Below are 21,883 nucleotides of genomic sequence, written 5' to 3' on the forward strand. Positions count from 1 at the left end.
GTTACAGGAATACTGGGTTACTAGGCTAAAGCTTGTAACTCAATAGACTCTGTCTTCATCTGCTTATTGATGGACATAACTGTTGGTTCTCAACTGGTCTGTCTAGAATGAAGGAAAAAAGAATTAGCAGGTAAAAACTAAATTTCTATTACAATATGTCTAGTAGTCCTGAATGGTAAGTTTTAGCCCTGAACCTGCAAGTTTCTGCTGAAGGATGTCACACATCTTTCAGCTCCACCTCTTTCCCAGAGGGTTGTGCCATGCTCCCTAAGTTTTCCCTTTTGCAAGCAAGTTGAGAGGTTACCTTTCTGATCTTCTCTGCGTTTGTTTGTTTTTTTCCTGTGTCCGAAGTTCGAGGCTTTCGTGCACAGAGGTTCCCATATGGTGGGATCTCTGCTTAAGACAGGGGTGTCCAATGTCGGTTCTCGAGGGCCGCAATCCAGTCGGGTTTTCAGGATTTCCCCAATGAATATGTATGAGATCTATTAGCATACAATGAAAGCAGTGCATGCAAATAGATCTCATGCATATTCATTGGGGAAATCCTGAAAACCCGACTGGATTGCGGCCCTCGAGGACCGACATTGGACACCCCTGGCTTAAGAGAAGACATAGACTCGTGTGGCGAAAGTCTGTCTGCTACTAGCAGGATCAGCCCTTAGGGACAGCTGTCTAGCCAGCCTGCTTTAATATTTTTGGAGCTTGGGGGTCCTTTTCCCAGTCGATTGCTCATATCCTTGACTTAGCAAGAGCTTGAGCATAGGCTGTTTGGCTCTGTGCCTGGCCGTTTGGGCTTTATCAGAGCTGATTGTTTTTTTTTCTCCTGCCGTCATAAAGCTAGGAGTGTAAGGGGTTCAGTCTCACTGGCAGCTAGAAGATCACATTTTCTGTTTAGAATTTGAGGCACAGTCTTATCCAGCTTCTCAGCTGCAAGCTCTGAGCTGACACAGACATGCTTCACATGGCACTGTAGGTAAGGCTATTATAACCTAAGGGGAAAGTTAGTGGTGGTGGGGGGTATATGAATTTTGTGGTTTTCGAGGTTTCCTGAACCAAGGATAGTTTCCCCGACCTCCAGAAATCTTTTTTTTTTTTTTTTTTTTTTTAAACATTTTTTGATTTTTCAGTTTTCTCTTTGGTGCCAGAATTGCTGCTGTGGTGGCCAGCTTGGATTTCCCAATATTTTTTTTTTTTAAATTTTGTTTCTATTTGCCTCAACACCCCTCAATTTTGCTTAAAATTGATAGTGATGGACTCCTTGGGCCTTTCTATCATGCCAGGTTTGTTCTGGTTGGTCGGCTGAGGAGCGTCCATATAACACATGCCGCAGAGTATTCAAAGAGGTGGGGGGTAGGAGCAATGTACTCGGCCATCTCTAGGTTCTCTAGAACAGGAAGCTTTTTTTTCAGGGAGGAGACCCTTTCTGGGGCTGTTTGACAATGAACTGGTGAAACGCAGTCACGTATTCACCGCAGAGCCCAAGAGTAGGAAAAGTGAGTCTTTCCAAGGGCCCTTTGGCCTGTCCAGTCAGGGATTCACTCCTGATTTTGCGAGTCTGATGTGGAGAGCATATTTAAATTGTCAGGTTTGGGCCACGTCCTCTGCAGGTGCATCCAGGACTGAGCAAGCGGGGACTTCCCCTATGTGACTTCCTGATCAGAGACAGACCTGCTGCCAGAGCCAGAAGCCCAGTCTGTCAAAGACTGGGATGAGTGGGGTTCTGGATCCATGCCCTTATTATCCCATGGAGCTACTTCTCTCCTGGAAGATTCTGGCTCTCAGAATGAGGCTGCTGAAAGGAGGCAATGATCACTCTGGACAAAGAGGATCAGACGGTGTGGCACCTATTTAAGGCAACAACGCTTCCTGGCCTTACTGCGGATTTGTTGTGAGAATTGAAACTAGAATCCCTGCAAGCCTACAGTTCTCAGTAATGAGTGGCTCCATAGCTCATATCACATACGTTCCTTCACATCCAGACATTATGAAAGCTCATCATGGATTACTGGGAGGTCCCCTAGGGCTCCCTGAGGGTAGCTGGAATTATGGCCAAGCTCTACCCGGTGGCTCCTGTTTTCTAGCAGATTAACCTAAGGTGGATTCGCTGGTAGCCCAGGTTACCAAGCGGACCTCATTACCCAGTGATGGGGTTGATGTTAAAGGACACACAGTTCAGAGCTGTTGTACGTGTTTCCCCCATGGCCTGTGATAGGATGGTTCATCCGCAGGATTGTGATTCACCCAGGCCTGATAGTTCTCATGGCTCCAGGCCTTGGTACACAGACCTAGTTTGGCTACAGAGGGACAAGATTATAAGTTTGCCAGTCCACATGGATCTGTTGACTCTGACCTAGTACCCATAGAAAATTCAGAACATATGGCATGGCTCTTGAGCAGGCAGCCCTAGTGAGAAAAGGTTACTCGGAGGTGGTCATATCCACTCTCTTTAGTGCTAAAAAGCCTTCAACCATTGCAGCCTATACTAAGGCCTGGAAACTGTTTCAACACCGGTGTGCCAAAGATGACGTGTAGCCTTTCAAAGTTCTGATGTAGGAGATTCTCACGTTCTTACAGGCAGGCCTTGAGAAGGGCCTGGCAGTTGCTTCATTGAAAGTCCAGGTTGCAGTTCTCTCCTGCTTCAGAGCTTATGGGACAAGATGTCTTTGACCTCGCATCCAGGCATAGCAAGATATTTAAAGGGGGCTTTTCAATTGCATCCTCTGAGATCACCCTTCCCATCCTGGAGTCTCAGTTTGGTCCTTAATGAGCTCAGTGAGGCGCCCTTGAACCTTTGCAGGAGGCATATCTTCTGGATCTCATGGTCAAGATGGTGTTTCTGGTAGCTATTATATCTGCAAAAAGAGTCTCAGAATTGCAAGCTTTCTTATGCAGGAAGCCATTCCTCAAATTTATGGAAGCAGGGCTTTCTTTAAGCACAAGTCTATCATTTTTGCCGAAGGTTGTTTTAGCCTTCTATGTCAACCAAGAAGCCTGACCACTCGTGTTTCATCACACAGAGTCTAAGAAAAAGAATCAGGTGATGAAACTCCTGGACGTTCAGAGAGAGCTCATTTATCTGGAGGTGACCAATGACTTTTGGGTCTCAGATCACCTCTGTGCTCATTAGTCAGGCCAAGCGCGGTAAGACGGAGTCTAAGGCCTCTGTTGCCAGATGGATCAAACTGGCAATCTCGTCAGCATATGTTGGCTGTGGTAAGCAGCTACTGATTTTGATGTGAGCACATTCTACCAGAAGCGTAGCTTTTTATGGGTGGAGTCTCGGGTTTTCTCACCAGAGGAGATTTATAGGGTGGTCACAAGATCTATTCTTCATATTTTCACCAAATTTTATAGAGTGGACTTGGCAGCCAGGAAGATTGCCGCCTTTGGGTCCTCCGTATTGAAGGCAGGCTCAGAGGTTCCATCTTAAATTCAGGGAACTACTTTGGTACGACCTTACCGTTCAGAACTACCCGACACATTACGCTAGAAAGAAATATTAGGTTCCTACCTCAATAAATTTTCTTTCTAGTAGATGTGTCTAGTAGGCCTGAGGCACCTATCCTGTCAACAGAGTCAGTCGGTGTATATTGAGACTAGAGAGTTGCATGGGGACAGAAATCCCACCCATCCCCTCCCGTCCCTACCAGGATCCTCTTCGTCCCCACCTATCCCTGCAAGGAATTACCTCCATCCCCGCCCGTCCCCATAAAAAGCAGCAATTACTTCTGACAGGATCATCAATTCCACAGTTTCTTTTGTGTTTGCGCTGCTGTTTTCCTTGTGGAATCTCTTTGGTCTAACCCTTTTTTTGTTTTCTGTTCAGGTAATTAACTTATAAACCCCCTCTTTTACTAAGGCTGACGTGTCCATTATATTATATGGATGAACCCTGCTTCCAAAGCCTTCCATCCCCGTGGGAGTCTCGTGGGCCAGAGGGGGGTCCCCGTGGGAGTCTGGTGGGTTAGGGGGGATTCCCGCGATCCCCGTTCCCGTGCAGACCTCTAGTTGAGACTGGAGAATGCTGCTTCTGCTCAGCTAGGATGAATCCTGATAAATGATTGAGTAGCTATGAGCTCCATAAATGTTAGTGCTCCATTTCTATTTTGATCTTTGTTAACCTTGTTTGTTATACTTGTTAAAGAGCAGAACAGAATTGGACTGTTGGATATTCCTGGTACCCCTCCTTATTCTTGTCTTCCTTTAAGAGTATTTTATACTTCTTTGGGATGAATGTGAGGGAGCATGGCACAGTCCTCTGGGAAGGAGGTGGAGTCAAAAGATGTGTGTCATCCTTTGCAGCAACTTGCGGCTCAGGGACAAAACCTACCATTCAGGACTACTAGACATATTTACAAGAAAGAAGATTGTGGTAAGAACCTAATCTTTTTCCTTTTTGCTTGCCTTTTTCCAAAAACTGCTCAATGTAATGTACAATCATCATGATGCTAAACTATGCAATTAATAATATCAAAACATTTTAAATACCAGAAATAAACAGTAGCACTCATATAGTCCCCAACACCTTTTGACGTTAGGTTATGTGGTTTTAAGAGCCAGTCTCCCAATAATTTTTTGGGTTTTTTTTAAATAAAAAATAATGCAGAAATATTAAGTGTCATCACCACTTTATAGCAGCTTGGTTTTTTTGGGGTCTGTGTGAGTTCAGCATTTAGTCTTATGTTCACTACTGTTTATTTTTGATAGGTCAGCAAAAAGGTTACTTGATCAGATAGTTGAAAAAGGGAGACCTACACCAGGTTTTCATCATGGTGATGGGCCAGGAAATGCAGTCCAAGAATTAATGATTCCAGCCAGTAAAGCAGGATTGGTAATTGGAAAAGGTGGAGAGACAATCAAGCAGCTTCAGGTAAGACTGTTCACTTGTGGCCTATTTTTCATTTTTGAAGGGAAAACCAAGATTTATTGACACATTTTTCAATGAGATATTGTTGTCAAACAGGAACGAACAGGTGTCAAGATGGTGATGATTCAAGATGGTCCACAGAATACAGGTGCAGACAAACCTCTTAGGATCACAGGAGACCCTTACAAAGTTCAAGTAAAGTTAATTGCATTTTTTAACATTTTTATTTCAAAATAGAAAATATTCTGGTCTGTTCAACTGTTAAATTCTTATCCCACTTTAGCAAGCCAAGGAAATGGTGTTGGAGTTAATTCGTGACCAAGGGGGTTTCAGAGAAGTGCGAAATGAGTATGGCTCAAGATTAGGAGGGAACGAAGGAATTGAAGTAAGTAAACTTGTGTATGTAGGCCTTTAGCATCCCTTATGCTAAGCATATTTAAGAAGTTTCTAAAAGATTCTTAAAGATGTATTGTTCATTTAGGTCATGTCTGTTTAACATTAATTTTTGCTTTTTTACAAGGTTCCAATACCGCGGTTTGCTGTTGGAATCGTAATAGGTAGAAATGGTGAGATGATCAAGAAAATACAAAATGATGCAGGAGTTAGAATTCAGTTTAAGCCAGGTTTGTCATTTTTGCTAAACTAAGTATGTCATATGTTTTGCTTGAAATTAAAAAAACAAGGAGGTTCAATCATTCATAGATCAGGAGCCAAGAAACTCATGCACAGTACCAGAGAAGTAGAGGAGTGGCCTAGTGGTTAGAACAGCTGCCTCAGCACCCTGAGGTGGTGAGTTTGAGTTCCACTGCAACTCCTTGTGACTCCAGGCAAGTCACTTAAAACTTCATTGTCCCAGGTACAAAATAAGAACCTGTCTAAAAAAATATGTAAACTGCTTCGTTTGTAACCACACAGAAAAAGTAGTACCGTATTTCCTTACATATAGGCTGCCCCAGTGTTTAGGCTGCAAAAAAATGCCTATTCAAGTTTTAAAACTGGTAGATAAGCTGCCCCATTGTATTAGCTGAGGCTTATCTACCAGTAACTGAAGTGGCCTATACAGTTTTTAAATAAACCATCTTCTCCACCCCCCTTAACTCCCTCACTGGATGAACTGGAATTGCTGCTCCGCAAATCGTGACCAGCGGTGCAGGATAGGAGAGATCTTTTCAATCTCCAGCCCAGCCCCATGCTGTTTCCTGCGTGCCCTTTGCCGTCAGTTCTCGCGGGACTCGTGAGAAATGACAGCAAAGGCACACAGGAAGCAATGCGGGACCGGGCTGGAGATCAAAAACATCTCTCCTGCCCTGCACCGCTGGCTATGATTTGAGAAGCAGCGATTCCAGTTCGTCCAGCGAGGGACGTAAGGGGGAGTGGATGATTTTTTAAAATTGTGTAGGCTGCCCCAGTTTTGCAAGCTGCACTCACTTTGCCGGCTTGCAAAACCCATATATAGGCCATGGCCTATATATGGGGAAATACGGTATACAAGTTCCATCTCCCTAAATTATCTTTTTGTGATGCATGCCTTACCCAAAACTAAAACCAGTGTTGCTTTATCTGCTTTCTTCCCAATTTGTACCACCTATATCCTCTTCTCTGCCCAGCATTCCCCCATCTCTCCCCCTCTGCCTAGAATTTTCTCCCCCAACCCAGCAGCATCTGTAATCCCTCTGTCTCTACTGTGACCTATGAGTGGTGACTATAGTGCATTCTTCAGGTAGTTCTGTCATGGGCTTAGTTCCTCACTTTCTTACTTTTAGCAGCACAGCAGTTATGGAAGAAGGTAGAGCATTCTGTGAGTGCAATACTTGTGCCTGTGCTGAGAACAGCAGCAGAACTTGTCCAGGGCAGTTCCTCACCCCTAGCTAGTCAGAATTCAGACTTTTGGTCAAACATGAGCCACCAATCAACATCAGTCCTCATCTTGCTGCTTCACAACTCAATATTTTTAAAGGGAATTGGGGATTCATAGAGTTGCATTTTCAACTTAATATATCCCATGAGGTTGATGGAAAACAACCCCTGTTTTAAAATGAGCACTCAACTACTTTGTTTCAGGCGGCATAGTTTTAGATACTTAAAAAGAATCCTGTGTCCCACACAAGAGTTGGTCCATGGGAATTATGGAATAAATCCTCTTAAAGAACTTCTAGGAAGAAATCTCTTTAATCTAGTGGAATCTTGCACAAACTGTAGATTATGTACAAAGTATTTTTGAAAGGAGCAGTTCAAATCTACAAAGTTAGTATGATTGCATTACATTATAATTCTGTGTATAGTGCAGGGGTGCCCACACTTTTGGGGCTTGTGAGCTACTTTTAAAATGACCAAATCAAAATGATCTACCAACAATAAAATTTAAAAAAACACAAAGCACACTTTATGCAGAGAAAATATTAATTATCATTTATATTCCAGAGGTTTTCAAAGAGGTCAAGGCAGATGATTTATGCAATGTCTCCTCAGTAACAACTATACAAAAATAGACAAATATACCCCCTCCCTTTTTACTAAATTGCAATAGCGTTTTTTAGCGCAGGGAGCTGCGCTGAATGCCCTGCGCTGCTCTCGATGCTCATGGGCTCCCTGCGCTAAAAACCGCTAATGTGGTTTAGTAAAAAGAGGGCCATAGTGCAAAATATAGACAGCAGATATAAATTTTCAAAATGGACACATTTTGATCACTAAATTGAAAATAAAATCAATTTTCTTACCTTTATTGTCTGGTGATTTCATGAGTCTCTGGTTGGACTTTATTCTTCTGACTGTGCATCCAATATTTCTTCCCTTTCAGCCTCCTGTATGCTTCTTCTCCTCCAGACCTCATTCCCTCCCCCAACTTTTTCTTCCTCTCTCCCTGCCCCCTTCTTTTTTTTTCTGCTCGTCTTTCTTTCTATCTCCCTGCCCCCTTTCTTTCTGTCTCCCTGCCCCCTTTCTTTCTTTCTTTCTTTGTCTGTCTTTCTCTATGCCCCCTTTCTTTCTCTCTCCCTGCTCTCTCACACGCCTTCACCACCGCAATCGTGGAACAGGCCACCATTGTCCGCCGCCATTGGGGAACAGATGGCGGTGTCTGAGCTCTCCCTGATTCCATGTAAAGAGGATACAGAAGCGCCGGGACCAGCCTTCCCCACCCAAAGTCAATTCTAACGTTGGAGAGGAAGTTCCGGGCCAGCCAGGTAGCAATTGACTGGCCCGGAACTTCCTCTCCGACGTCAGAATTGACGTCGGGTGAGGAAGGTTGATCGGCCCGGTGCTTCAGCATCCTCTTTATCCCAGGACAAGCAGGCAGCATATTCTCTACATGTGGGTGACATCATCCACGGGGCCCTGTAGCGGACAGCCTCGCAAGCAAACTTGCTTGAAGATCTTCAAAGTTTGCGAGTGCTGTACCGTGCATGCGCGAGTGCCCTCCTGCCCAAGTCAGGGCGCATGTCTCCTCAGCGTGTCCTCAGTTCTTGTTTTCCGCGGAGCCAAGAAGCCCTGTTCTACAGCTCTGCCGTTTTCCTACTTGCCTTCTCGCACCGCAGCTTTCTTTGCTTTCTTTTAAGTCGCTGTGCGACGTGTCTTATTTTTAAACAAAAAACAACCATTTGTATTTTTTCCCGCTGGTTTTCATCCAGCGGGCCTTGCTTGGGCGTAGACCCTGCTGCTGGCCCTCCTTCGGCTACGGCTATATTTTCTTTTTCTCTCCCGGCCTTTTACCGTGTTCAACAAGTGTTGGTAGTGTGGCTGGGCTATTTACTTCTTAGGACCCGAAAATTGTCCTGAGCTCTGCTCGTGCTCTGCTACCCTTCGGAACAAAATTCTTGTAGTTGTCTTCAGAGATGACCTTGGCCTCGATCCCCCCCTCCCCCCCCCCCTCCCCAGTGGCTGCCTTGTCTTCCAATACCTCGAGGTTCGTCTGCTGTGCCTCTTGAGGTTCCGGTCTCTGGTAAGTCTCCTTTTTCCTCCCCAGGTATGCTACCTCAGGAAAGCCTCCAGCTGAGTCTCAGGCAATCCAGGCAACGAGTGCAGTCGTGCCAGCCTCTACCAGACCTTCAAAGCATGCCTCCATTAATAGGGAATACTCATCCTCGAGGTTGCCCTCTATGGAGCGCACTACTACACCTTCAATACCAGTCTCATTGGTATGGTGGCAACTTTCCGGACGGGATCAGGGAGCTTAGCACTGTGTTTGCTCAACTTGCTCTAGCTTCGACCCTGCTCCCTGCAAGCCAGTCCTCGAGGCGCAACCTGCTACATTTCTGGGCCTTGTGCCTCATCCTCGACTGAGTCTTCCCCTGGTTAATCCAGGCCTTGTACTCTTGATGTCAAGCTTCGAAGCAGTCAAGATGCCTCGTTCTGCTTCGAGGTACTCCTCTCCATCGAGACTCCTCTGTTCGAGGCAGGATTTGGACTCCTCTCTTCCTCGTCCTTCGAGGGAACCTTCCTGACCCAGGCAGGGTCTCAGCCTCAACCTAGCCTCCTGCAAGCCAGTCAGAGCATGTCTTTGAGGCTCTTCCTGCTTGGTCTCTGAGGCATCGTTCCTCATCCTCGATCTGAGGCCTCGTGCCTCAACCTGAGACCTTGTGCTTCGACTGAGTCCTCGCCTGTTCAATCCAAGCCTCGTATTCTAGCTATCGGGTTTTTGAGACCATCAGGAAGCCTTGCTCTGCTTCTGCCTCGAGGTACTCCTCCCCTTCGAGGCACCTCTGTTCAAGGCAGGATTCGGACTCCTCTCTTCCTTGTCCTTTGAGGCTCTTGTGGGAACCTTCCAGACCCAGGCAGGGTCTTGGCCTTGACCCAGCTTGCTGCAAGACTGAGCATATTTTCGAGGCACACCCTGCTTGGTCTCTATGGCCTTGTGCCTCATCCTCGACTGAGTCTTCGCCTAGTCAATCCTGGCCTTGTACTCCAGCTGTCTGGCTTCAGGGCCGTCGAGATGCCTCAATCTGCTTCTGCCTCGAAGTACTCTCCATCGAGGCCCCTCTGTTTGGGGTGGGTTTCGGATCCCTCTCTTCCTTATCCTTCGAGGCTCTTGAGGGAACTTTCTCAACCCGGCTTTCCTGCAAGCCAGTGGGAGCATGTCCTTGAGGCGCACCCTGCTTGGTCTCTGAGGCTTTGTCCCTCATCCTCGACTGGGCCTCGGGCCTTGTCCTCGACTGCATCTTCACCTGGTCACTCCAGGCCTTGTACTTTATCTGTCTGGTTTCGAGGCTGTTAAGAAGACTCACTCTGTTTCTGCCTTGAAGTATTCCTCTCCATCGAGGCGCCTCTGTTCGAGGCTGGATTCAAATCCCCTTTTTTCCCCGTGCTTCGAGGCTCTTTGGGGACTGTTCCAGGTCCAGGTAGGGTCTCGTGCTGGAGGTCCTCGTCGGCCTCGTTCCCCACCACCTCGATCTTTTTTCAAGGTCCCGGACTCCTCTTTATCCCAGGACAAGCAGGCAGCATATTCTTGACTGATGGGTGACGGCACCGACGGAGCCCCGGTACGGACAATTTTAGAGTGATTGCACTCTAAGAACTTGGAAAGTTCTAGTAGGCCGCACGCGCAAGTGCCTTCCCGCCCGACAGAAGTGCGCGGTCCCCAGTTTCTTAGTTTCCGCGGAGCTAAGAAGTCGCACTTTTCAACGGCTGTTGAAAAGATTTTTTTCTGTCGCCTTCCCGCTCGCGAAATCTTTTTGGAAATTATATTTCCTTTTTTTCTTTTATTATTTTCTTTAAAAAAAAACCACAGTTTTTTTCTTTTTTCTTCATTTCGTCGGTTTTGCCCCGGCGGGGCCTACTGCCGCCATCGAGGCCTCGGCCTTCGATTTGGCAGAAGCCGTTTTTCCTTTCATGCCCCCCCAGCCAGGTTTTAAAAAGTGCCAGCGGTGTGCACGGCCTATCTCTCTTACGGACCCGCACAATTGGTGCTTACAGTGCCTGGGTCCAGAGCATCAGGCTTCTACCTGCACCCGCTGTGCCACTTTGAAAAAACGTACATTAAAAAAACCGACAAATCCAACAATGTTTGCTTTTTGGTGCCGATATGTCTGACCCTGCGACATCGACACCGGCATCGGCACCACCTCAGTCGGCACCCACTTCATCGACGCCGCAACACTCAGGTAAACCGGCTAAGAAGCCATCTCCGTTGGAGCGTCCTCCGGTCTCAGTAGCAGCGAGTCCAATCCTGCCGACCTCGAGGCGCCCACGGAAGCGCTCCACTCCTATTGAGGTGAGCCCCTCGACATCGGGTTCCTCATCCTCGGAGCGTAGAGCGGCACCACAGGTACCGCAGAAGAAAAAGGCGGTACCGGTGCCTTCGCTAGACGAGCGGATTGCTGCTGTCCTGCAAGTGCAACTTAAGGAGCAGTTGCAACAACTCCTTCCCGCACTTTTGACACCGAGCCTTCCAGTCCCGGTCCGGTCTAAGCCACCGGTACCAACAGTGGAGCGCCCTCCTTTATCGGCATCCACTTTGTCGGTACCGGTTCACACTGCTTCCTCGACTTCGATGCCAATCTTAGCACCGGAACCGAGAGCTCAACACCAGGCGGTGCAGACTTCGGTACCAACGCAGCATGTCACATCTCCTGGTACCGTGTCTATGAGGTCGGGTAAGTCGGTGCGCAAAACCCGACACCTGGAACCCTCCACTCCGGAGTCTCGAGACCGTGGCTCTCAGATTCGGGACCCTGATTTGTGGGATGACTCTGAAGAGCCCTTTCTGTCTGAGGGTGAGTGTTCCTCTGATGAAGAGGATCATCTTGTTGCTGATCCTTCTTCTAAGCAGGATTCCACATCTTTTACCTCTTTCTTAAAAGAGATGTGTGAATCTCTTTCTATTCCCTTGGAGGCTGAGTCGAAGAAATCCAAGGCATTCCTTGATGCTCTGGACTTTGACCAGCCTCCAAGGGAATTTCTCAAACTTCCTCTCCATGACATCTTAAGAGAGACTTTTTATAAAAATTTAGAGACTCCCCTGACTGTACCGGGAGCTCCTCGTAAATTGGACTCCTTATACAAGGTTATCCCTATCCCTGGTTTTGACAAACCTCAGCTCCCGCATGAGTCTCTTTTGGTGGAATCCACACTTAAGAAATCAGCGGGAGCTAGTGTGTATGCCTCAGTCCCTCCTGGCAGAGAAGGAAAAGCCATGGACAAATTTGTCAAACGTTTATATCAGAATGCCATGTTAGCCAATAGGTCAGGGAACTACGCTTTTCATTTTTCATTTTATTTAAAGCACCTCATTCAAAACATGGCTGCTTTTGAAAAGTACCTCCCTGACCGCAAGAAATCTGCATTTCATGCCTGCTCTTCTTCTCTTCTCCAGTTACGCAAGTTCCTAGTTCGGTCAATTTATGACACATTTGAATTGACTTCTAGGGCCACGGCTATGTCTGCTGCCATGCGTCGGTTGGCATGGCTCAGAGTCTCAGAGCTCGATGTAAATCATCAGGACCGCCTAGCAAATGCTCCCTGCTTGGGTGATGAGCTCTTCGGAGAGTCCATGGATTCCACTACACAAAAGCTGTCTGCCTATGAGACTCGGTGGGATACTCTCCTGAAGACTAAGAAAAAGACTCCACCTGCTCGGCCTTTTCGCCAACAATCTGCCTACCAGCGCCGCTATGCTGCCCGTCCCTTGCCACCGGCTACTCAACAGCCTAGACGTCAGCGTCAGCAACAGCGACAACCACCTAGGCCAGCCCAGCAGCAACAGGTGAAGCCTCCTCCACCACAAAAGTCTACCCAACCCTTTTGACGTGGTTCTCCAAAGCATAGCCAGTATTCCACCATCTGCCAATCTCCCTCGACCCATAGGAGGACGTCTTTCTTGTTACACCAGCCGTTGGGAGAACATCACATCGGATCAGTGGGTCCTCAACATCATCCGCCACGGCTACTCTCTCAACTTTCAGACACGTCCTGCACAAAGTCTGCCAAGAGAGTCTGCTTTGAACACCTCTCAGTCTTCTCTCCTTCAGGAGGTTCAATCCCTCCTCCTCCTGAACGCCATAGAGGAAGTTCCTCTAGATCAGAAGGGGCAAGGATTCTACTCCCGTTATTTTCTGGTCCCCAAAAAAACAGGGGATCTCAGACCCATCCTAGATCTTCGCGATCTCAACAAATGCTTGGTCAAGGAGAAATTCAAGATGCTTTCTCTGGCAACTCTTTATCCTCTTCTCCATCAAAGCGACTAGCTATGCTCCCTCGATCTCAAAGAGGCATACACTCACATTTTGGTCAATCTGGCCTCCAGACAGTACCTCCGCTTCATGATCAATCATTGTCATTACCAATACAAGGTGCTGCCCTTCGGTCTTGCCTCCTCTCCAAGAGTGTTCACCAAATGTCTGATTGTGGTGGCTGCCTTTCTACGCTCTCACCACCTTCAAGTCTTTCCTTATCTGGACGATTGGTTAATCAAGGCCAATTCATCTCAAACAGTGCTCCTGGCCACCAACCAAACCATCCTGTTTCTACAGCTTCTGGGGTTCAAGATCAATCTACCCAAATCTCATCTCATCCCCACTCAGAGACTTCAATTCATTGGAGCGGTGCTGGACACAGTCCTCATGAGAGCATTCCTGCCGTCCAACCGTCTTCAAACTCTTCAATCTCTATGTCAGCAGGTGCTTCCACAACGTTCCATCTCTGCCAAGCAAATGATGATACTCTTGGGTCACATGGCCTCCACAGTTCATGTCACACCCCTCGCACGTCTTCACCTGCGCACTCCTCAATGGACCCTAGCTACCCAGTGGTCCCAAGCGACGGATCCTTGCTCACGACACATATCTGTGACATCATCTCTTCGTCAGTCTCTACAATGGTGGTTGATATCCTCAAATCTTTCCAGAGGTCTTCTGTTTCATCTACCTCCTCATCAACTTGTCATCACCACCGACGCCTCCCCTTATGCCTGGGGAGCTCATTTGAACGAATTCCAAACTCAAGGACTTTGGACAGCCCAGGAAATGAAACATCACATCAATTTCCTGGAACTCAGAGCGATGTTTTATGCCCTCAAGGCCTTCCAACATCTTCTCTTTCCTCAGGTCCTCCTGCTGTGCACAGACAATCAAGTTGTGATGTACTACATCAACAAGCAGGGTGGGACAGGCTCTCGCCTCTTGTGCCAGAAAGCCCAGAAGATCACCAACTATTCCTGAAAGCTATCTACATTCAGGGAGAACAGAATTCCTTAGCGGACAAGCTCAGCAGAATTCTCCAGCCTCACGAGTGGACACTCAATCCTTTAACTCTTCAGTCCATCTTCGCTCAGTGGGGCACTCCTCAGATAGACCTCTTTGCAGCTCCTCACAATCACCAGCTGCCCCTATTCTGCTCCAGACTCTACTCCCCTCACCGTCTGGCAGCGGATGCATTTCTCCTCGATTGGTCCAATCTGTTCCTGTACGCTTTCCCTCCTCTGCCTCTCATGTTACGAACCTTGTTCAAGCTCAAGAGGGAATGAGCCACCATGATTCTGATTGCTCCGAGGTGGCCCAGGCAACATTGGTTCTCCCTTCTACTTCAACTCAGTTCCAGGAAGCCTTTCCTTCTTCCACTGTTTCCTTCTCTGCTTACGCAACATCAGGAGACCCTTTTGCATCCCAACCTTCCGTCTCTGCACCTGACAGCTTGGTTTCACTCGGGCTGACTTCTCATGATACTCTTTTGTCTCAGCCCGTTCGTTCCATTCTGGATGCTTCCAGGAAACCGGCCACTCTGCAATGTTACCATCAGAAGTGGACACGGTTTTCTTCCTGGTGTCTTCTTCATCATCATGATCCCACTTCCCTTGCAGTGGAGACCTTATTGGATTATCTTCTTTCTTTGTCTGACTCTGGCCTCAAATCTACTTCCATCAGAGTCCACCTCAGTGCTATTGCTGCTTTTCATGAGCCAGTTCATGGAAAACTTCTCTCGGCTCATCCCTTGGTGTCCAGATTCATGCAGGGTCTTTTCAATGTGAAACCACCTCTCAAAGCCCCTCCGGTAATCTGGGATCTCAATGTGGTTCTTTCCGCCTTAATGAAACCTCCTTTTGAACCTTTGGCTACCGCTCCTTTCAAGTTTCTCACTTGGAAGGTACTTTTCCTTATTGCTCTTACCTCTGCCAGGAGGGTCAGTGAGCTACATGCACTAGTTGCTGATCCACCTTTTACAGTCTTTCATCATGACAAGGTGGTTCTGCGTACATATCCAAAGTTTCTCCCTAAGGTTGTCTCGGAATTCCATCTCAACCAATCCATTGTTCTGCCTGTCTTATTTCCGAAACCTCACTCTCATTCTGGAGAACAAGCTCTGCATACTTTGGACTGTAAGCGGGCTCTGGCTTACTATTTAGAGCGTACTAAGCCCCACAGATCAGCTCCCCAACTCTTTTTGTCCTTTGATCCGAATAAATTGGGATGCCCCATTTCTAAACGTACGTTGTCTAATTGGCTGGCAGCGTGCATTTCTTTCTGTTATGCTCAGACCGGACTGACACTGGAAGGTTCTGTCACGGCCCATAGAGTTCGAGCTATGGCAGCATCTGTGGCTTTCCTCCGCTCCACGCCTATTGAGGAAATCTGCAAGGCTGCTACTTGGTCCTCAGTTCATACTTTTACATCTTATTATTGTCTGGATGCTTTCTCCAGACGGGATGGACACTTCGGCCAATCTGTTTTGCAAAATTTGTTTTCCTAATTGCCAACCTTCCCACCATCCCTCTTTTTGTTAGCTTGGAGGTCACCCATCAGTCAAGAATATGCTGCCTGCTTGTCCTGGGATAAAGCACAGTTACTTACCGTAATAGGTGTTATCCAGGGACAGCAGGCAGATATTCTTGCGTCCCACCCACCTCCCCGGGTTGGCTTCTTAGCTGGCTTATCCTAACTGGGGACCGCGCGCCTCTGTCAGGCGGGAAGGCACTTGCGCGTGCGCGGTGCGGCCTGCTAGAACTTTCCAAGTTCTTAGAGTGCAATCACTCTAAAATTGTCCGTACCGGGGCTCCATCGGTGCCGTCACCCATCAGTCAAGAATATCTGCCTGCTGTCCCTGAATAACACCTGTTACGGTAAGTAACTGTGCTTTCGAGGCATTCTGTGGGGGATCCTAGTTCTCCCGTTTTCCGAGGCTGGTATAAGGGCACTCAATTTCTCATACTCCTCCTGCCTCTTTTACCTTTCTAATGAAAGTATTCTCGTATCTGTATTACGCAGCAGAATCTCTTCCCTGACGTTTTCATTGCCCGGTTTCTCCCTTGTGGTCTGCAATACGCTGCAGTCCCTCATGAGAGACTAGGACGGTCCATTCATAAGTTGGGACGTCATCTTTGGCGTACTTTGTTGGGGGACATAGGTTTTTGACCTTAAACCTCTTATTTGAAGTATGGCATATACCCCCATCCCTTGTTCCTTCTTCGAGTACACATGGTCCAGGTGCTGTCTGTTGATGTGGACCTTTCATTCACAGTCACTACCCTTTCTGTGGTACTGGGACATCGGACTTGCTTACAGATTCTGGATCATGGATTTCACTCTTCCAGATCGACTGGCCACTCTGCCCGGCCTGGGATATGATTTGTTGCTGATCCCCTTGCGGACGCCATCTGTATTCACAGTAATCTGCTATGGCTTGCTCCTGACCTCCACCTCGGAAACAGCCTCAGCAACTCCATCAGCAAGCTCCCCAGCCTTATGCTGTGCTTAACCTTTGCAGTTTCTTCTTTCCATCTTTTCTATCAACGCTGGGAGCAGTTTCCACCTCTGGGTTCTTACCACCATCAAGGAGGATTACCTGCTTCAAATCCCTTGAGGGCTCAAGGTGGTGGTTATGCTCTCTAGATCTCCGGGAGGCTTCCTTATCTTCCAATTCATTCAGCCTCTTGCAAATTCCTCAGATTTCGAGTGGGGAATCTTCCTATTCCGTATTGAGTCCTTTTTGGACTCACCTTCTTGTCCACAGTTTTCACACAATGCCTGGTAGTGGTGACTGCAGCCCTGCGAACGCAGGGTCTTCAGGTCTTTCCTTTTTTCTCTGGTAGGCTTTTTGAAGCATCGTCTCGCCAGGTGGTTCTTCTAGCGCCGTAACGGACTCTGGCGTTTTCACATTACAGTGCCTCTTTCCTTGAGACAGTCTCTCCAATCGTGGATCTCTCTTCTACTCTATCCAGAGGTTTGCTGTTTCACGCATCCCATCCACAGAAGGTCCTCATGACAGACGCTTCCGCTTGGGGAGCTCATCTCAATGGTCTCTGTACTCCAGGCCATGGGTCCAGCACGGATCGTCTTTGTTACATCACTCTGTTGGCACTCTGTGCCATTTTCAATGCTCTGAAAGCTTTTCTTCTGCTTTCAGAGCATTGAAAATGCTTCCTCTCAGCTCTGAAAGCTTTTCATCTGCTTCGTGACCTTGTGGTCCTTGTTCGGACAGACGACCATGTGGCCATGTATTAGTCAACATACAGGGAGACACAGGTTCCCTGTCTCTTTGCCGGGAAGCTCTGGAGATTTGGACCTGGGCGATAAGTCACAACATCTTTCTCAGAGCAGTCTACATTCAGGGCCAGCACTACTGCCTAGCAGCCAAATTGAGTTGTCTTCTATAACCTCACGAATGGACGCTCAATTCCTCGACTCTGCGTCAGGTATTTGCTCGGTGGGGGACTCCGCAGATAGATCTGCTTGTGTCTCCCCTCAACCACAAATTGCCTCGCTTCTGTTCCTGGATTTACTCTCCTCATCGACTCAAGGCAGATGCTTTCCTGCTGGAATGGATGAACCTGTTTCTCTATGCGTTCCTCCATTCCCCCTGATTCTCAAAACTCTTGTCAAGCTCAAGTCGGATCATGCCACCATGATTCTGATAGCTCCTCGGTGGCCCAGACGACCCTGGTACTCCCTTCTACTTCAACTCAGGGAGCCTCTACTTCTACCAGTTTTTCCTTCTCTGCTTCTACCAGTTTTTCCTTCTCTGCTTCCTCAGAGTCAAGGGTCTTTGCTTCATCCAAACCTGCAGTCTCTACACTTAACAGCTTGGTTCCTCTCAATCTGATTGCCTTGTTCCAGTTTTCACGATCTGTACAGGAAGTTCTCGAGGCTTCTAGAACATAGTCCACTAGACAGTATTACATTCAAACTTGGACTAGATTTTCTTCTTGGTGTGCTACGCATCGCAAGGAGCTACAGTCTGCCTCCTTGTCTTCAGTGCTGGATTATCTGCTGCACTTATCTCAGGTTGATCTCAAATCAACATCTATTCGAGTCCACTTTTGTGCCCTTGCTGCTTGTCATCAGCCGATTGACATTCTCTCTTTATCTTGTGGTTTCCAGATTTATGACAGGTCTTTTCAATATCAAACCGCCGGCGGTGGTTTGGGATCTCAATGTTGTCCTTGCTCAATTGATGACACCTCCATTTGAGCCGATTGATAAGGCTTATCTGATATGTCTCACTTGGACAGTGGTGTTCCTTATTGCCCTCACGTCTGCTCGAAGAATCTGTGAGTTGCACGCTTTGATGACGGATCTACTTTTCACCGTTTTCCATCATGGCAAGGTGGTCCTCCGTACCCATCCAAAATTCTTGCCTAAAGTGGTTTCAGACTGTCACCTCAACCAATCTATTGTTCTTCCTGTGTTTTTTCCAAAGCCTCATTCTCAACCAGGAGAATGCTTTGGACTGTGAGCGTACATTGGCTTTCTACCTGCAACACACTCAGGCTCATCAGACTGTTCCTCATCTTTTCATATCTTTCGATCCAAATAGGTTGGGGCATCCTGTTTCTAAGCAAACCATCTCCAACTGGTTGGCTGCTTGTATCTCTTTCTGCTAGGCTCAGGTTGGTCTCCCTCTGCAGGGTCGAGTCACGGGGCGTAAGGTCAGAGCGATGGCTGCATCTGTAACTTTCCTCAGATCAACTCCTATTGAGGAAATCTGCAAGGCTGTCACTTGGTCCTCGGTTCATACATTCAACTCTCACTACTATCTGGATTCTTTTTCCAGATGAGACGGCCATTTTGGCCAGTCTGTTTTGCAAAATTTGTTCTCCTGATTTGCCAACACTCCATCGTACCCTTCTGGTTAGCTTGGAGGTCATCCACATGTAGAGAATATGCTGCCTGCTTGTCCTGGGATAAAGCACAGTTACTTACCGTAACGGGTGTTATCCAGGGACAACAGGCAGATATTCTCGCAACCCACCCACCTCCCCTGGCTAGCTATCTGAACTGAGGACATACTGAGGAGACGCACGCCCTGGCTCGGGCGGGAGGGCACTCACGTATGTGCGGTGCAGTACTCGCAAACTTTGAAGATCTTCAAGCAAGTTTGCTTGCGAGGCTGTCCGCTACGGGGCTCCGTGGATGATGTCACCCACATGTAGAGAATATCTGCCTGCTGTCCCTGGATAACACCTGTTACAGTAAGTAACTGTGCTTTACGGCGTCTGGAAGCAAATAGAACGCGAAGGCAATGTGAGTATCACGGAGCCCAGGATGGGTTCCATGATTGACTATGAGCTCGACATTTAGGGCACCCGTGGTATAGTGCAATACATATCACACTTAAAAGGTTAAGTAGGTCTGGAAGATGTTTATGCACACAATTACCTAGCACAATGGGAGAAAAATTAATAGTGCTCAGTTTTGGTCTACAACATTGGCTTTTTTTTTTTTTTCGGTTTAAATATGGTAAAGAAAATATTTATTTTTGAATGCACCTTTTGTTTAATTTCTGATGCCTTTTTATTATAGATGACGGATCTACTCCAGATAGAATAGCTCAAGTAACAGGACCTCCAGACAGATGTCAGCATGCAGGAGAAATTATTACGGACCTCCTACGAAGTGTTCAGGTTTGTCTGTTTCTTATGCTGGATTAGTGATGCTCTTAACTTATCTGATATTTCTCAGCCAAGCTATACCTCTCAAAATCACATCCAGATGGAATCTTGCTCTACTATGTTTCATCTTAAATAGTTAGTCAAATAACGGGGGGGAGAAACGGGGGGGGGGGGGGGGGGGGGGAGGGAGGGGAAACATGAGCGTATACAGGACTCTGTCAGGAAATCTCCACTCAAGAAAAAATCTTTTATCATCTCTCCAGACTGGCATAGAATAGATGGATTTATGCTTCTCTGCCAGCAGGTGGAGACTGAGAACACATTGACTTTTAGCAATACACTTCTCCCTCCATATTCGCTGTGAAAAGGGATTAACAGAACTGCAAATTACTTTTTCATATGTTGTTCGCTGTTTTTTATTAAAAACCATTGTGAATATAGTGAAACCGCGAATAACATGATGGGAGACCTGGCCTGTTTCTAAAGGAGAGGCAAGATACGGTGAAGAAAGTGCTGGGAATCAGCGATTTCTCTATGCAAGCTGATGTAATTTGGGGGGAGGAGCCAGCAAGCTAAAAATCGTGAATAATTGAAACCGTGAATGCTGAAACCGCGAATACGGAGGGAGAAGTGTAGTATAAGTGGGCTGTGTAGTCTCATCTACAATCAGTCTGTTCTCAGTCTCCAGCAGGTGTGGGTGGTAACCCTGTGCAGCCTTTCCCCTTGATAGTTAGGACCTGTTGGTTTTGATGATTAGACTTAATTGTCTCTTTTTGCTGTCTGGGGGGAACCTTTTGGTAGACCTATACAACACTGGGAGTGCCACATTCAAAAGGCCGAGATCCCCCCTTTCCCCCATTTTTTCCCCCCTTAGATGAGCCTCAAACAGGCAAAGACTACAGCTTTGAGAACCTGTGGAGTCTGCTCTTTTGCCTTTGCAGTGCCGGTCTGAAAGGAAGTATTTAATTGAGCATAATTTTGCTGTTCAGATAGAGCTTGGGGGTCTTTCTGACCTCGGTGGGGTGCCACACTTGAAAGGTTAGAGTCCCTCCTCCCATTTCCCCCATCTCCCCAGGTTTTCTCTGTTTAGAGGAGCCTCAACTGTACGCCTTGCCACCAATACCAAAACCGACTACAGTTTAGAGTGTCATGTGGGGTGTGCTCTAACTTGATATAGTTAGTGAGCTGTGAGAATAAAAAAAAACCACAACAAAACCCCCCACAAAAACCAATAGATAAATAAAGCATAAAGTGGTCCTGAGACTGCCATTTTTGTACGTCATTGTTGTACGTTGGTTTTTGGCGCATTCAGTATGAGCGTTTTGAGAAGCAGCTCAAGTGTGTTCTATGTGGGCGGTGGATGTGCTTGGCGGTGCACAAAAAGTTCCATCTGCTTCGAGGGGGTCCTGTCTGAGTGTTGGCGTATCCAGCTCCCCTTTGTGCCGCTCATCGGGCTTGCAGACCGCTGGGGAGGCTGGGGATTCCCTTGTCGCTCCGTCTGGGGCTGCAAGCGGTGTTTCTGTAGTGGCAGGGTCAGGTTTTGCTTCGGTGCCTTGTTTGATTTCAGGTGCCAGTTTAGCGATGGCGCTTCCCTCAGTTTGGCAGGAAACCCGTCCATTTTGCCCTCTGCCTCAGGCTACCTTGCTCCTGTCTTAGAGAATCAGGAACAGGTCTTAAATGTGTTTTCTACTCATGCTATGCTTTCTAGATTCACCATCAATCCACAATGGCATATAATAAACTTCAAAGTGCCTAATTTCTAAGTGATCTTTTTTTTTCAGATAATACATTTCTAAGTCTTCAGTTCCAGCCAACCACCAGCCAAATTATTTGAAGGCTTATTTCTCTTTCTGGCTTTTATTCATCATCAGACCTCTAGTTTTTTTTTTTAAAGTGCTTGTGCTCTATATTCTGTTTTGTGCAAATCGATAAACTTTTCTTATACAACTTTAAAACTTTTGTACTTAGCTTTAGCTATTTCTTCATTCTTTTTTTTTTTAACCTCGGGAAGAACCTTAAGGTTCAACCAGTTTCGCCCAAAGGCTTTTTCAAGAACGGGTCCCCTGCAAATAAGAGGCAAGAGTTGTTAAATGCATCAGTTTCATTGTTCTAAAACTTTAAACTAATCCCTCAATATCTTAGCAGTTCTAGTTTTAGAAGTAAAATTACCCCTTTTGTTTTGCTCCACAGCATCGTGTGTTCTTCTA

The 21,883-nt window shown here is 47.0% G+C and overlaps 1 protein-coding gene across 3 annotated transcripts in view; it reads left to right on the forward strand.

The window, feature by feature from the left end:
• FUBP1 (far upstream element binding protein 1) overlaps window positions 1-21,883 on the forward strand; it is a 288,549-nt gene that overhangs the window by 105,421 nt on the left and 161,245 nt on the right. For all 3 annotated transcript variants that reach the window (XM_033916010.1, XM_033916009.1, XM_033916011.1), the window contains 5 exons: window positions 4,708-4,870; window positions 4,964-5,062; window positions 5,151-5,252; window positions 5,388-5,490; window positions 19,588-19,688. In XM_033916010.1, coding sequence (XP_033771901.1) covers window positions 4,708-4,870; window positions 4,964-5,062; window positions 5,151-5,252; window positions 5,388-5,490; window positions 19,588-19,688 — 568 coding nt within the window. The remainder of the gene's footprint in view (window positions 1-4,707; window positions 4,871-4,963; window positions 5,063-5,150; window positions 5,253-5,387; window positions 5,491-19,587; window positions 19,689-21,883) is intronic.

Source organism: Geotrypetes seraphini, chromosome 12, assembly GCF_902459505.1.
Source record: "Geotrypetes seraphini chromosome 12, aGeoSer1.1, whole genome shotgun sequence".
NCBI lineage: Eukaryota > Metazoa > Chordata > Amphibia > Gymnophiona > Dermophiidae > Geotrypetes > Geotrypetes seraphini.